We start from the raw sequence: 16,993 nt of genomic DNA, 5'->3' as shown, positions 1-16,993 counted from the left end.
AGATTTGAGTCCAGCAAAAGAAAGGCATGGTCTGTCACAAATTGCACACACAAAAAGATTGCTGTGATTCACCTTCTCATTGATCACAACATCCTTTTTTAAATCTCTCTTGAGTCTTGCATGTGTCATCCTGGCCTCCTCAAAAGCTTTCACTCCACTCCACTCTTTTGCTCATCATAAAGAGAGAGAGAGAGAGATATGCAGACCATCATCATCATTTAACATCCATTTTCCATACCAGCATATGTTAGATAGTTTGACCTGAGCTAGTAAGCTGCAGAGCCGCATCAGGCTCCAGTCTCTTTTTGCTTGGCTTCTACAGCTCAATGCCCTTCCTAACATCAACCATTCTACAGAGTGTACAGGGTATGCTTTACACGTCACTGGCATGCTACTACCACCCTTCCAGGACTGCCCCTTTGCTCTAATGGCTCTGTCAATTACACTGTTCCACCACCATGTCACCCTAGGTCTGATCGGTACTTTGCACCAGCCACAAATTTGGTCTGTGGCTCACATGAATATATATATATATATACATATATATATATATATATATATATTTACATAGATGTATGTGTGTGTGGGTGTGGGTATGTGTATAGATAGATAGATAGATAGATAGATAGATAGATAGATAGATAGGCAAAGGAAGACAAGCTAAGAACAGTTTTATTGCTTATGAATAGACTAGAGAATTCAAGATATCTAGAAATTAATTATAAATATCTATATGTATATGTAAGAGTATACGCAAGAAATTACCAGTTTTGAAATATATGTCCAAAACCCTGCAATCAGTGCACCACCTTCAAACTCAGTCCGAGAGCCCACCACTGTGGATTCAGGTAATACCTAGTCAATGACGTTATTTGGTCCGCTTGAAATAGCGACAAAATCTCTCTCAGATCACAACCCAACATCTTAAAAATAAGGACACATTCGATCATATATTCCTAGATACCCTATGCTTGAACATTAAATGAGGTTGTCATGACAAAAGCTTTTTATCTAAGGCATCATGGATTAAGACAAGTCACTTTCTGGAGATATAATACATGGGAGCTAACTTTGCAGTATGTTCAAGTTATCTCCCGTTATTTCAGCTCATCGTCACATCTACATATATTATGCTTAAATATTTGACGTGAAAATCATGGCAAATGCTTTTACTCATAGTAATGATAAATCCAGAATATACCTGGAGTGGATAATGTCATTTTAAGGAATAATACATGGGCGCTAACACACTTTATCTCTCGATATTGCAGTCAACTAGTCGTCACGTTAACGTATGGCTTATGCACACTGTCGCTCGGTCGGCTGAAAGTGGCACCCAAATCTCACTTATATCGCACTTTATTATTTTGAAGAAGGAGGTTGACATTTCATAATGTAACCCTAAAAATACACCGTCTGAAAAAGCATAAAGCAGTAATGTATTAAAAGTAATTAAGTTCATGTCCGTTACGGTCAATTGATTATCAAAGAATAGGAAATCCGGGGTCAGTGAGGACAGGTTATCTTCCTTAGATTAGCTTTTTGTGGGCCAAAAGAGGAAGAACAAGTGATAATTCCCTTAGGTTGCTTATGAATCGTAAGGCAAAGAATTATATTTGTTTTCGGTTTTAGATTCTCATGCGAAACCATTGGTTACTCTATGACCGGACATTAACTTTATTACTTTTAATACATTACTACTCTATGCTTTAGAGTGTGCTTCTTTTTCGGATTTATGATATATCCCTCTCTCCTCCCCCACACCAATCCCCTAACCGTACCCCCTTCCCACTCCGTTTCCACCCTGCCACCCTACCCCTTCGTCGGAGGATCCTACGGGCCTTCCGTCGTCTCCAGCTCGATCCCACTACCCACCCCATTTTCCCCAACCCACCCCTATCCGCTTTCAAACGCGCCCGCAACCTACGCGATCTACTGGTCCGCAGTACCTTCTCCTCTTCCTCCCCACCCCCACCCGGCTCCTTCCCGTGCTCCAGATCCCGCTGTCACACCTGCCCCTTCATCACCAACACTACCTCTGTCACCGGATCGAACCTACAAACACTTCACATTCCACACAGTTTCACCTGCACCTCCTCCAACCTTATTTACTGCATCAAATGCACCCTATGCAACCAACTCTACGTGGGGAAGACGGGCCGCCGGCTGGCCGACCGTTTCACCGAACACCTAAGGGACGTTCGGCTAGGTTCGGACTCCCCTGTCGGCCGTCACTTCCAACTGCCCAACCACTCTCCCTCTAACATCTCCGTTTTTGGCCTCGCCCTGCACCATGGGTCCACTCCCTCGCGACTCCACTTGGAGCAACGCTACATTTTCAACCTTAATTCTTCTTTCCCCTTCGGACTCAACGCAGCCTTCTCTTCCTTATGACTCTCCCCTTTACGTCCCTGCAACACTTTACATATTTTTTTTTTTTAACACCCCCCCTCACATTATATCCATTATTCTCTTGTTATTACACTTACTTTTTTCCACTGTTTATCTCACCACTACCTACACACACACATACCCACACACCTTACATATATATACCGCCCACATACATATACCGCCCACATACATGACAAACATACATACGCGCCCTCACACACACATAGCCGAACGCACATATACACACACACACACCCATATATACGCGCACGCCTACATACACAGCCGCATACACATGCACACACATACACACAGGAGTGCACACACAAAATAACACACATACCTGGCACACATACGCACGCACACATACGCACGCACACACATAAACACACACATACACACCCCTCACATACATAAAACCACACACACACACACACACATACACGACACACATACACGACACACATACACATATACACACATGCACACACACCTCTCACATACACAATACTCACTCATATACATAACACATACGCACGAAAACATACACAATATACACATACACGCACGCACAAAAAATATACACACACGCGCACACGGAAACACATACAGACACACATAAACACACACACACCCGTACCTAACACTCACAATCCCACACACACACGCACATCCACACATATACACACACACGCACACACCCACATACACACACACTTCTCACCAACACTACACACTCACACAGACACGCATACAATCATACACACATGGGCATAAACAACACGCATATACAATAGCAAACGCACGCACACACACGTACACAGCAACGCACATACACACAACATACACATACACACACGCACGCACAGAAAACATACACATACACACACGCGCACATACAAAATACACACACACACGTACACGTACCTAACACCGACAACCCCACACAAACACGAACACACACACACACAAATAACCACCTGTTGACCTTCTACCTACACTGTCTACAGCGTCCACTAACCAGTCCTGCTACTAATTTCTTCCACTACGTCATACACACACACACACACACACACAAACACACTAACAGATAAACCACCAAACCATGCACACACACACACACACACATACATACGCACACACACGTTCTGTTATCACACACACACTCGCAGACTTTCGCAAACGCACAGATTCATCTCCCTTTTTCACTCTCCTATCTTAGAAAGAACTTTTCCCCCACCACCTCCTCTTCCGGTCTTTTCATCATGTAACCTCGTGGGCATCGGTACCATTTTCCTCTTTCTCCGTTCTTCCATTCTCCGAACTTTCCATCTTTCCGACGAAGGGCTACGCCCGAAACGTCATACACTCTCTCTTTCCTTTCCTGAGCGTCCAATAATACTATCCATATCACGTCCTCACTTTGTTGTTTTTTTGTTTTTTTGTTATTGTTTTTTTTAACTATATATATATATATATATATATATATATATATATATATATATATATATATATATATACATATATATATATTAGTTTATGTATACATTAATGTATTAGTTTATGTATACATTAATATTATCTCAGTTTAAAAAAACCTTGACAATGTAAATATGTTAATAGTTACCATGGGTAGCAAAAATCACACAAAAAAAAAACAGGATATCACACCCGTTTTATAGGTAGAGATACCAAGTTAAAGTGATGCATTTTGAGTAGATATGAATAATAACAATAAATGGAGCAAAACACATATAAATAAAAGTTCCTTTAGTTCCTACATATGTTTCAAAATATATGTGCACACTACTCCAAAGAAGTAAGAGCTGCTGGAATTGCACATATATTCATCGTCAGGGAAGCAACATATAGAAGCAAGACAAATGCGCGCATATATATATATATACATATATAATACAAAGAATATATATGCATGTATACACACATATATGTACATACTTACATCTACATGTGTATATATATGCACATCAGGGCACAGGACGCTAGAAAATGAACTGCAGACAACGGAACGAACACATAGGAAAACAAATAGCCACTTGGAATTATTCCTTCATCAGCTGCCTCCATTCCAGTTAGGCGTTTCGAAGATAAGGCAAAACGCACTCTAGAACAGTCTCCTCCTGAGCAGCGGACCGACCCACCAAACAGAAGACTCCAAGGCGGCAAACACAAACCAATATATATAGAGTGCGTTTTGCCTAACTGGAATGGAGGCAGCTGATGAAGGAATAATTCCAAGTGGCTATTTGTTTTCCTATGTGTTCGTTCCGTTGTCTACAGTTCATTTTCTAGCGTTCTGTGCCCTGATGTGCATCTATATACACATGTAGATGTAAGTATGTACATATATGTGTGTATACATGCATATATATTCTTTGTATTATATATATATATATATATATATATATATATATATATATATATATATATATATATATATATATATGTATGTATGTATGTATGTATGTATGTATGTATGTGTGTGTGTGTATATATATGTATATATATATATATGTGTGTGTGTGTGTGTGTGACCGCGTGAGTATCGTTGGACTTTCTTTGGACTTTTTCTATATTTCTGATGACGAGCTCTGCTCGAAACGCGAAATCCTCTTTCTTTTTTTCCCTTTCCTGAGCGTCTAATAACACTGTACTTATTCCCCGTCCTCGCATTGTTGTTTTTTCTTGCTTGTTCATGTTTGGATTCACTATATATATATATATATATATATATATATATATATATATATATATATATATATATATATATTTATATCATTAATGAATTTATAAAATTATTAATAATATTCACAGTAAATCAATATCCAAATTTCGAAAGATATATGTCACATTAAACATATATCTTTCGAAATTTGGATAATGATTTACTGTGAATATTATTAATAATTTTATAAATTTATTAATGATATAAAAACATATAAATATCTATTTGCTCAAAGTAATAGAGCACTTAATATAAGCTCAATAAAATATTCCTTTTGAATATTATTTATAAAATTTATATATGGATATATATATATAAAAAGTTGGATAAGGCCGGTTCATAGGAGTACCCTGGGTTTCACGTCCATAAAGTGTACTCAGGGTAATCCCATAAACCGGCCTTATCTAACTTTATATTTATATTATATATTGCTCTAAAATTTAGAAGGTGCTTCATCAGATTTATGCTTTATAGACGATATATGTATATGTATATATATATATATATATATATATATATATATATATATATATATATATATATATATATATATATATATATATATATATATATATATATATATATATATATATATATATATATATATATATATATATATATATATATATATATATATATATATATATATATATATGTGTGTGTGTGTGTGTGTGTGTGTGTGTGTGGAGGCGCAATGGCCCAGTGGTTAGGGCAGCGGACTCCAAGTTGGAGGATCGCGGTTTCGATTCCCAGACCAGGCGTTGTGTGTGTTTATTGAGCGAAAACACCTAAAGCTCCACGAGGCTCCGGCAGGGGGTGGTGGCGAACCCTGTTGTACTCTTTCGCCCCAACTTTCTGTCACTCTTTCTTCTTGTTTCTTGAGTAACGCTGCGATGTACTGGCGTCCCGTCCAGCTGGGGTGGGGGGACACATACGCCATAGAAATCGGTCCCATGAGCCCCGCTAGGCTTTAAAAGGGCGCACAAATAAATAATATATATATGCGTGTGTGTGTATATATATATACATATATATATATATGTATATATATATGTATATATATGCATATGTATATATATATATATATCTATATATATATATATATATATATATATATATATATATATATATATATATATATATATATATATGTATATATATATGTGTGTGTGTGTGTGTGTATAATGTGTGTAATGCTCAGGTGCACTACAACGTACAAAAGTCAGGAAAGTGAACAGTGTATGAGTCATGATATATATGTGTTGCATGCGTATGCAGTGGGGATATCAGGTGTAGTGTTGGCGAACTAATATACATACACACCCATATATATATATTCCTTATAGGCAAGGCTTCCTTTATTTATTTTTTTTAATTTCTTTTTTTCGGCTACGGAGAATACAAATCTGCTAAAAACCGGTATTTTGAAATTACCCACCCCTAAATTCTTCATTTTAAACTTTTTAAAAACTTTTTTTTCAAAATATGCGGAAAAATATGGAGATTATGATTCCGAAAAAAATTCCCAAACATTTTTCTACTTAGGGTTAGAGTTTTAGGGTTAGGGTTTTAGGGTTTGGGTTAGGGTTAGGGTTACGGCCTTAGGGTTAGGGTTTTAGGGTTAGGGCTAGGGTTAGGGTTTTAGGGTTATGGTTTTAGGGTTAGGATTAGGGTTTGGATCTTAGGGTTACGGATTCGGAAAACAGTGAAAAATGAAGAAATTGGGGGTGGAAGGGAGTTGAGGCAGTGGAAAATTCAAAATACGGATTTTTGACAATTTTCCGGAATCTCTGTATCCGAAAACGTGGGTTTTGGGGGAAAAAATTAAAAAAGAAAACTCAATTATTTGCGAGAAAATAGGGGGAGGGGACGGGAGGAAATCTTTCCATTTCATGTAATTCAAACGAATTACACTATCTTTGAGGTAACTTACATAGTCTAGGTTAATAAAAAAACACCTTTCATAATGCTTTGTAATGTTTTAATCGTAACAATACAATTATGTTAGATATCGATAATCTAATCATTACAATCATATTTTCAAAATAAAATTTAAATTAATTTACTTTCCAGTTTTAAAGCTTAATTTTATTTAACAATTTTCAATTTCTCATTATCTAACAGGAAATAAGATTTTTTTATACATTTGAAGATTAGAAACTGTGACAGTCTAAAATATTTATCAAACTACGAATTTTTAATCCCAGTTGATTGCCATCCCGGTGCTTTATAAGATAAGCGACAGTTTTTAGTTCGCACCGCCTAGTTAGTCACCGTGAAGCGAATGGAAACTGAAGGAGTGTGATTTCCTCGTGTGAAGCCGATTCCTCAGATGATGGCTAATTTGATTTTGGTCCATAACACGGCGAAGTAAATTTATGGATTAATCTACCATGACGGCACGCACGTATTAAGCTATTTGGACACACTCACAAATGTTTTTATATCCACATAATATATTTTCACTCATTTCCTCCTGGTCACATGTAACTTAACGCAATCCTCTGTGACATTGCCATCATGTTGCCATCAAAAATTATACCGACACTTGTTTCCTTTATGGTGGGTTTAATATCATCTGGTTTGATCATTGGAACTGCTTACAAACTCTACGGTTATGGAGTGAAGAAGCTGCGAAAAAGCCGCCGGAGCGACGATGGTTCTGAAGATGAAGATGAAATTTTCACTGAAGTTCTTATGTTTCCCGATAAACACATTGCGTGTAAGAACAACTTTCTACTGGAATCTGGTTGTGTACGCGCTGACTGTTCTTTGTCCCATTACAAAACTTCCTTAAGTGAAATCTATCGACGTCTATGTGCAGCTAAAAAATATATATGTGTCTGTGTTTTTCACATAACTTACAAGGATCTTGTAGATATTTTAATTGCCATGAGTAAGAGAGGTGTCTGTATTCAGGTGATAACTGATGATGAAAAAACTGACGGTGAATCTCAAGTAGACCGACTTAGAGCAAACAGTAAGTAGACATACAATTATCTTTATTTTATTATGTATGGTATAATGGATTTTGTCTCCCAGTTATTACCCTAAATAATCGTGACTAGATTTCCAGTTTCGCTTTAAACCGCTTATGCTCCGAAGAAAAGTATGAACACCACATGTTCCTATACTGTACATCTTCCAAAATTGTCTACAGATTTTCAGAAAAGTTGGTATTAACTCATCAGGTGACTTAGGCGTTTTTGTCGTTGTTATTGTTTAGCTAATCAACTAAACAGTTCCAACCGTGACCATTCCGTCTTTTTGTATATCTTGGGCTACATAGCTCAATGTAGCCTCCCTTTTCTAAGAGGGTAGGGTGTAATTTAAGGGAGATTTGGCTTGAGCCGCTGCATGGTCGCACAACCCTTTAAAAATAGCAGCTAGTTATTCTTTTAATTTACACCCGTCCTCCTTTTAAAGGGAAGGTCAGACTGGATAATGTAGTCCTAGATATACTGCAGGAAAGGGATAGTCATACTTGAAATACTTAGGTTAGAGCTTATCCAAGGCTTATCGACAACCATGTATAGACTACCTCGTTGGATTTTGTTTTTTGATGATGCTGAAACTTAACATATATGAAGTGATTAAAATTATCGAATCAACCACCCACGTCATCCAAAATGAAATCGTTATATCTATCCCTGTATTTAATTACTTTTCATTTTACCTCTTTCTACGTCTCTTTTCTCTGAGTTCTATTCTTTATTATTTTCCCACCATTTCCATTCTTTATTGTTCATGACATCCCTATATTTTCTTCGATCCCTTCTTTACAGAATAATATGGCCTATCCACTACTTCAACTGTATGGATTTTATATCATTGAGGCTTTTCGAATAACATTTATTGATTTGTTGACATTGTCCTTCTAGATCGATTTACTTGTCCTGTATGACCTTTTGACCTTTCAGCTAGTAATTCAACTAAAATAGCTTAAAGAATTTATTGGTTTAAAACGAATGGATTTTTATGTTCAGTCTCAAATAAATGGAAAAAAATATATTCCCCCGAACTTAATTTGCTCCGAGTGATAAATTTTATTATCGCATTATAATAATGCAGCCACCCACGACTGTTTTGTAATTATGTTGTTGATTGATATGGCAGGAAAGCATCGATCTGTTTCTCGGTCGTCCAGTATTATGATTATTTACCTTGAGATTGGCTGCATCTTTCTCTGTCCCCCTCCTCACACTCTTTCTCTTCTCCCTTATCTCTTTTCCTCACAATATCTAAACCTGGTCTGGAAAGTGATTTCAAGTGTTGTTGTTAAGCCCTAGGTCAGCCCTATGCAGCATACCAAAAATCAAAAGCATTCCATCTGTAACTATCACGTCTTTTCCTTATGTGTAAAGAATTCGGGACCATATCTCACGGGTCCTTTTCTAAGATGTTGGTGTGTTATCTGGTAATGATTTAACTGCTATTTTTAGCAGTTCGTGCGAGCGGATAGACATAACACTGGTTTGTTTCAATCTTGTTTGGATTGTGCTGTATAATATTATTTACAGTTGGAATCTTCGTCAGTTTCCATATGCCTTTTGATTTATTTAACAGAAATAATTAGTAAATGTCTAATTGGCGGGAGTTTAATGAGCGAAGTGAAACCGTTTCAGAAGAACGTTATTGTTAGTCTTCTTAATTTTATCGGAAAATTTTCTGTTGTAATTTTCATCATCATCATTATCATCAGTCTATTTTCCATGTGTTGGGCGATTTGATAGGAGTTGGCAAATCAGAGGATTGCACCAAGCTCTATTGTCTTCTTTGGCAATGTTTCTATGGCTGGATGCACTTCCTAATGCTGACCACTTTTCAGAGTACACTGAGTGTGGCACCAGCACCAGTGGGGGTCACCAGGTAACTTACAAAACAAAGACCCCTTGAGGAGTAGTAGTATTGATGGAAGTGGTTTTGTCCCAGTTTATGAGTGGCTAAAGTATAATAGAGGGATTAGAGATAGCCTGTGGCTAGCATGACTTTCTGAATTGCAGATTTAATGAAAAATAACCTTGAAGTAGTGTATCTTGCTTCATGAAAAATGTTGCCCGTGTCTGGAATGAATGCTTCACTGGCATCATAGTTATTATTATTTTTGCTTTAACAAACATATGGAACAGATGTATGCTTAAATCTACTCCAGTTGCAGTGTATTTCAGTGTTAGTTAAGCGTCACACACTGCAGGTTTTTTTTTTTTTATTAGTGCATACTTGGGTAGGGTAATCAATGGAAATCTATCTTGTGAAGAGTGCAACAGTATGGAGGTCTGGGAATGATGTGTGGGGTACAACTATAGGGAATGATGTGTGGGGTACAACTATAGGGAATGATGTGTGGGGTACAACTATAGGGAATGATGTGTAGGGTACAGTGCAGAAGTTTGGTTGTTTATGTGTGGGATATGATGTAAAAATCTGGATGTGTCATGCTGGGTGCAGTTGGTCATCTGGATATCTGCATGAGGTGTAGTACAGGAGTGTGCATATGGCTCTGTGGAGTACAGGGTGGAAGATTGAAGTACAGTGTGAAAATTTGGGTATATATAGCCAAGGGAGTAGCAGAAAAGAAGTTTGTCAGTGTTCAGCAACGTGAGGACCAAAGAACTGAAGTATTTCAGATTGCAAGACAGTGTGTGAGAGAAAACTGTGATGTCAGTGGAAAGAAATGTGTCCGCATGGATGATGGTGCCCTTGCGTTTAATGATTCTGCAAAGAAAGAGGCTTGGAAAAGCCATTATGAAAGACTGAATGTGGAGAATGAATGGGAGGAGGCGAGTCTGCCAAAGGTTGACCTAATTGAGGGACCAGCTATCTGAATCGACAGTACCCAGGTAGATAAAGCAATTAAGGATATGAAGATAGGGAAAGCACCTGGCCCATCAGGAATCACCACTGGGATGCTTAAAATATCAGACAGTGAAGGTTATGGTCTTGTTACCCACATCGTAAATCAGGTAGTTCATGAAGGAATCATACCCAATGGCTGGTGTAGCAGCACCATAGTCAACTACTACAAGAGGAAAGGTGATGCTTCAGATAGAAATAACTACAGGGGTATCAAATTATTGGATCAGGTGATGAAAGTTACAGAGAGGGTCATAACCCAACTAATTAGGGAGAGAGTTAGCCTAGATGAGATGCAATTTGGTTTTGTGCCAGGCAGAAGCACCACTGATGTTATATTTCTGATAAGGCAACTGCAGGAGAAATACCAAGCCAAAGATAAACCTCTGTACTTGGCTTTTGTTGACTTGGAGAAAACCTTTGACAGGATCTCTCGATCCCTTATCTGGTGGCCAATGTGGAAACTGGAGATAGATGAGTGGCTGGTAAGAGCTGTACAGGGATGCTGTCAGTAAGGTGAGGGTTGGCAACGAGTATAGTGAAGAATTCCAAGTAGAAGTAGGGGTTCACCAAGGATCAGTCTCCAGCTCCCTCTTATTCATTATAGTCCTCTAGGCAATAACAGAGGAATTCAAGACAGGAAGCCCCTGGGAGCTCCTCTATGCTGATGATCTTGCTCTAATAGCCGAGTCACTGCCAGAACTGGAGACGAAGTTTAGGGTGTGGAAGCAAGGTCTAGAATCGAAGGGCCTTAGGGTTAACGTAGCAAAAACCAAAGTCTTAGTAAGTAGGAAGGCTGTCAGATCACAACCCCCTTCAGGTAGATGGCCCTGCTCTATCTGCAGAAAAGGCATGGATAGAAACTCCATACAATGTACCCGGTGTAAGCTATGCACACATAAAAGGTGCAGCAACATCAAAGGAATGTTAACTGGGAAAATAGCTTTTGTGTGTGGCAGATGCACTGGGGCAATAAACACTGAAGATGTACAGAAAACAGATTCCATCATATGCCAGGAGGAGAAACTAGAAGTAGTAAATAGCTTCCGCTACCTAGACGACCAAGTCTGTAGTTGGGGTGGTTGCTCTGAGAGTATAGCGACTAGAGTAAGACTAGCCTGGGCAAAGTTCAAGGAACTCCTACCTCTGCTGGCAACTAAGGGCTTCTTGCTCACTGCCATGCTGCACGGCAGTGAAACATGGGCCATGAATGCTGAGGACATGCATAGGCTTGAAAGAAATGAAGCTAGTATGAGCCGCTGGATGTGTAATGTCAGTGTGCATACACGACAGAGTGTAAATGCCCTGAGAGAAAAGTTGGGCATAAGAAGCATCAAATATGGTGTGCAAGAGAGGCGACTGTGCTGGTATGGTCATGTGTTACGTATGAATGAAGTTAGGAAGGGTATCAAGCCATAGAAACCATGCCAAAGCAGACGTTGGAACAGTCCTCTGACCTGCTAACACCTGTTGAACCATTCAATCTATTATGGCATGGAAAACAGACATTAACTGATGATGATAACGATAATGTGCTATGGTATTAAATAGTTATTTCTACTGTGCTTTTTTTTTTTTTTAAATATGACTGCTATGATGTAATTGAAGTGGATAAGTGGTATTTATAAGTGGTATAAATACAATAAGTGGTATTTATACAATAAATCAATGAAAGAAATTACTCAGACACTATTCTTGTGAAAAACAATTGTTAAGGTAGTATTAATGTATTTAATGCTAATCATTAAAAAGCTAATTAAAAATAATTATGACTTGAGATTTTAGTGTGTTTTTTTAATTAATTCATCATTGGTAGTACACAATATTATAAAGGCTGTATGTGAAGGTGAGAATGACCATGCTAATATTTTTATAAGTTTCCATAATTTTTATTACCCAGAACATTTGCATTTACATATATACAACAGTTATTTGAATAAAACAATATACATGAGAGGGTGAATGTGATAGTTAAAAGCTTTTATTCTATTAAATATTTTAGTTATTTATTTGAAAATTATTCAGAGTTATTAAAGACAGAATAAATAGAAAGAGTACTAACACTTTATCACAGAACTCACTGACAGCTTTGTGTAGCACCTGGGGTTCTGTTCAGCAGTTCAATATCCCAGCTTTTTGTAACATCATCATCGTCGTTTAACGTCCGCTTTCCATGCTAGCATGGGTTGGACGATTTGACTGAGGACTGGTGAAACCGGATGGCAACACCAGGCTCCAATCTAATTTGGCAGAGTTTCTACAGCTGGATGCCCTTCCTAACGCCAACCACTCAGAGAGTCAAACTCCTAGAAAATTTACAAACTTATTTTCACATCTGCCATTTATTTAGTTGATCCAGTTGATCTGGTAGGTTGAATTATATTTACATAGTCGTTAATGCTTTTTATGGTGACACAGTTAATTTCTCATGACTGGCTTTGCCTTTTATAGCAACATAGTTGGGCCATGGTTCTAAACTGGGGATCTGAGTAAGTGGTTTCAAAACTCAGCACAAGCCTTACTACACAGTTTTAATTTTTCTAGCAACTGCAAGAGACAACTCTCAACAATTTCTGTTTTCTTTTGATCTTATTAGCAAAACATACATTTCACCATACTTGCTAAAGTAGTGAAGAAAGAATCACTGAATAGATGTATAGTATTGTACATTCTCTGTAGGTGTATAGTATTGTACATGTATAGCATTGGTGTAAAAAACAGCTTATCTCAGAGCTACTCAAGGATACCATTTGTATTTTATGTTTTGAAATTTTTATTGTGTACTTAATGTATTTATTTTTTTACTTTCAGATATTCCAGTACGTACTGACCACTCATCGTCATTCATGCATCATAAATTCACAGTTATTGACCGAAAAATTGTAATTCATGGTTCCTTTAACTGGACTTTCAGTGCCATCAATGGTAACCTGGAGAATGTACTGATAACCAATGATTCAGATATTGTACAAAATTTTCAAAGAGAATTTGATTTACTTTGGACCAAGTTTGACATGACCAATAACCAGAAACATACAAATGGTTGTATAAAGCATATAAAACTTTGATTGTAGAGCATTATAGATATATGTCATCTAGATTTTTCAAATTTATTTTTAAAAAATGATCTTTCCTATCATAGTTAATTCCTCATCTGGAATCATATCACTCAGTGCTCAATGATGATATACAGCTTAAGTCTTGTTTACCTTGCAAGTTAGCTGTTGGTTTTGGCTTATATACTGTGGCTTATAACAACTTTTCTATGGGAAAGATTATTATGTTTCTAAGAATTACCATAGAAATGACTGTACTGTAGAGATTCAGTCTTCTGCCATATTACAAAAGAGCTTGTCTTAAGATCTGAACCTTTTAAATTGTTTTCTTTATCAGACACTGATCATTGAGAAACTTGCAAACCTTAACATCTATTCACTTAAATGCACAGCGGAAAGCATTATGGTGTTGCAAAATTAACTGTGAATAGAATCCAAGGCTTGTTTGAAGAGTTGTATATTGATGGGGTAGTATGGACTATTGATAGGATACAATAGACTGATTATAATTTGAATTTAAAATGTTAATCTAGCAAACACCACTAATTTTTGACTATTTAACACACACACACATATACACACACACATACAATGTTATGTAATAGCTCTTGTTCAGATTCAACATCTTTACTTATCACAGAAATCTTGGTTTTAGTTGTAAATACAGATGTTGAAGTGGAACAACATATATTATATAATGCTGTGAAACTTGCTATGCATCATTAATAATGAAACTGTATGTATTGTATTCTTACATATTACATACTCTAATTAAAATTGAGGGCTTTAATTTTTGTTCATATCATCATCATCATCATATATATATATATGTATGTGTGTGTGTGTGTATGTATAAATATTTACAGGGTGGCCCAAAAGTTGCTGAAGGGTTTTAATTTTTAATAACTCCCTTATTTTTACAAATAGGTGTATGAAATTTGAATTCAATATAGAGGAGATAGTGAAGATTAATTTGCATTACTCCTTTTTCATTATACCTCTGCATTATGTATGGAAAATGACATCTTTTAAATAGCTTCACACATTTTCAGTTTCACACATTCATACCCTTTCCAAAATATGTTCCATGACAGTTCTAAGGGTTTCAGGGTTCAGTTCCCTGATCTCTCTAGTGATATTTTCCTTCAATTGTTCTAAGGATTTCTGGTTTGTTAACATAAACTTTCTCCTTGAAGTGCCCCAACAAGAAGAAATCAGGATTGGTCAAGTCTGGGGAATGTGATGGCCAGTTGATGTCACAGTAGCAAGAGATGATTCTTTCTCCAAAACATTGCCTCAACAACTGTATTGTCTTTCTTGCGGTATGAGCAGTTGCCCTATCTTGCTGGAACCACATATCGGGCCTGTTTTGAATGGCTGGGCGCAAAAAAGTTCTTGATCATGGACCTGTATTGCTCACCAGTCACAGTGACAGCATTCCCATCATTGTTCTCAAAGAAATAAGGCTTTATGGGATGCAATTCTCTTTGGTGCTTTCTGGGTTTGAATAACAGACCCCTGATTTTGATAGAACAATTTCACCACTTGGGTGTGTTGTGCAGTGCCGTGTTTTTTCATAATTAATTTCCAGGTTCTAGTCCATAAAATCCCTGAAAAGTAAAGAAAAAGGTAAAAAAATAAAAGAATTATCAATGATTGCAACTCCTCAGTGACTTTTGGGCCACATCTATATATATATATATATATATATATGCGTTAAACGATGATGATGATATATAAGGGGGAAAAGGGCAACAAAAAACGAAGTAAGACGAATATCTCAGGTCATGTAGAATAATTCAATGAGGGTAAATTTAAGTCTTACAGCTGTTTCTGGGATATTCCAAGTGATAGGCTAACATGTCTGTACACTGGGTATTCTGTTGTCAGAGACAAGGTAAATATGTATGAAAGTTCTAGACAAGGAAATTTACAGTTTATAAGGAATAAAATAGAAGAATAAGAAGTAAAGTAGACAGGAAAATAAAGTTCACATCTCATCTTTTTCCAGAGGGTATATGGAGGTTGGCCTGTACTTCCGTGAAGGCATAGGTCCTTTAGATCACTGGTGAACTAAATCCCTCATATTCTCTCTCTCTCTCTCTCTATATATATATATATATATATATATATATATATATATATATAGACACATACACACACACGTTTGGATGTACAAACAGGAGATAGAGTACTTAGTTTATTTATTCATTCAAATCTGAACATTCACTGTTTGCTATTCACAATATCTTGTTTTATGTGATCCTTCAAGTGGTAAAAAGGATCATGTATATAAAGAAACTATAAGAAACTGTGTGTATATATATATATATATATATATGTATATATATATATATATATATATATATATATATGCAAGCATGGCCAAATAGTTCAGAATTTTGTTTTGCAGTCATGCAGTGCAGTGTTTGATCTCTTAATATGGTGTGTTGGTCTTGCGTCAGTTACCTTATATAACCTTGGGTTGAGGAATGCCTTGTGGATGAATTTGGGGTGACAGAAACTTTTTAGAAGACTCCAAGATATGCTGTGTCAGTTATTTCAAAAGGCTGATCAGCCTTGTCACACATTCTTTATGAAAATTATCAGAAGGATTAAGAGTCTGTAAAATGCTCAGTCACTTCTATTATGCCAGTTGAATGTGTTGGCTGTTGTATTGATTGAACAACTGCAACATTCATCTTCAAAACTGATGGACATTCATTTGCACACACAAACATTTCATATATATATATATATAATATATATATATATATATATATATATATATATATATATATATATACATACACACACACACACACATATATATATATATATATATATATATATATATATGCGAGTAAAAATAAATACAAAAAAGGTGGTTTTTTTGTATGATTGTGTATAGAGGAATATATTATTTTGTTTAAAAGAGTTCCAA

At 36.6% G+C, this 16,993-nt stretch overlaps 1 protein-coding gene across 1 annotated transcript; it reads left to right on the top strand.

The window, feature by feature from the left end:
- Nucleotides 1-7,402: 7,402 nt before the first annotated feature.
- Nucleotides 7,403-15,989, top strand: LOC106874085 (uncharacterized). Its single transcript, XM_014921682.3, has 2 exons — nt 7,403-8,120; nt 13,805-15,989. The coding sequence occupies exons 1-2, from the start codon at nt 7,661-7,663 to the stop codon at nt 14,059-14,061; spliced, it is 717 nt and encodes a 238-aa protein (XP_014777168.1). The 5' UTR covers nt 7,403-7,660; the 3' UTR covers nt 14,062-15,989.
- Nucleotides 15,990-16,993: the final 1,004 nt, after the last annotated feature.

The sequence above is a fragment of the Octopus bimaculoides genome, chromosome 2 (assembly GCF_046866305.1).
Source record: "Octopus bimaculoides isolate indiv1 chromosome 2, ASM4686630v1, whole genome shotgun sequence".
NCBI lineage: Eukaryota > Metazoa > Mollusca > Cephalopoda > Octopoda > Octopodidae > Octopus > Octopus bimaculoides.
The sequence above is the reverse complement of the archived record's forward strand: the minus strand, read 5'-3'. Positions and strand labels throughout refer to the sequence as shown.

Excerpts from the sequence above, each read along its gene's own strand:
- LOC106874085 (XM_014921682.3), top strand. The coding sequence starts at position 7,661 with ATGTTGCCATCAAAAATTATACCGACACTTGTTTCCTTTATGGTGGGT. Across the intron at positions 8,121-13,804 it reads AGACCGACTTAGAGCAAACA|ATATTCCAGTACGTACTGAC; the intron begins GTAAGTAGACAT and ends TTTTACTTTCAG.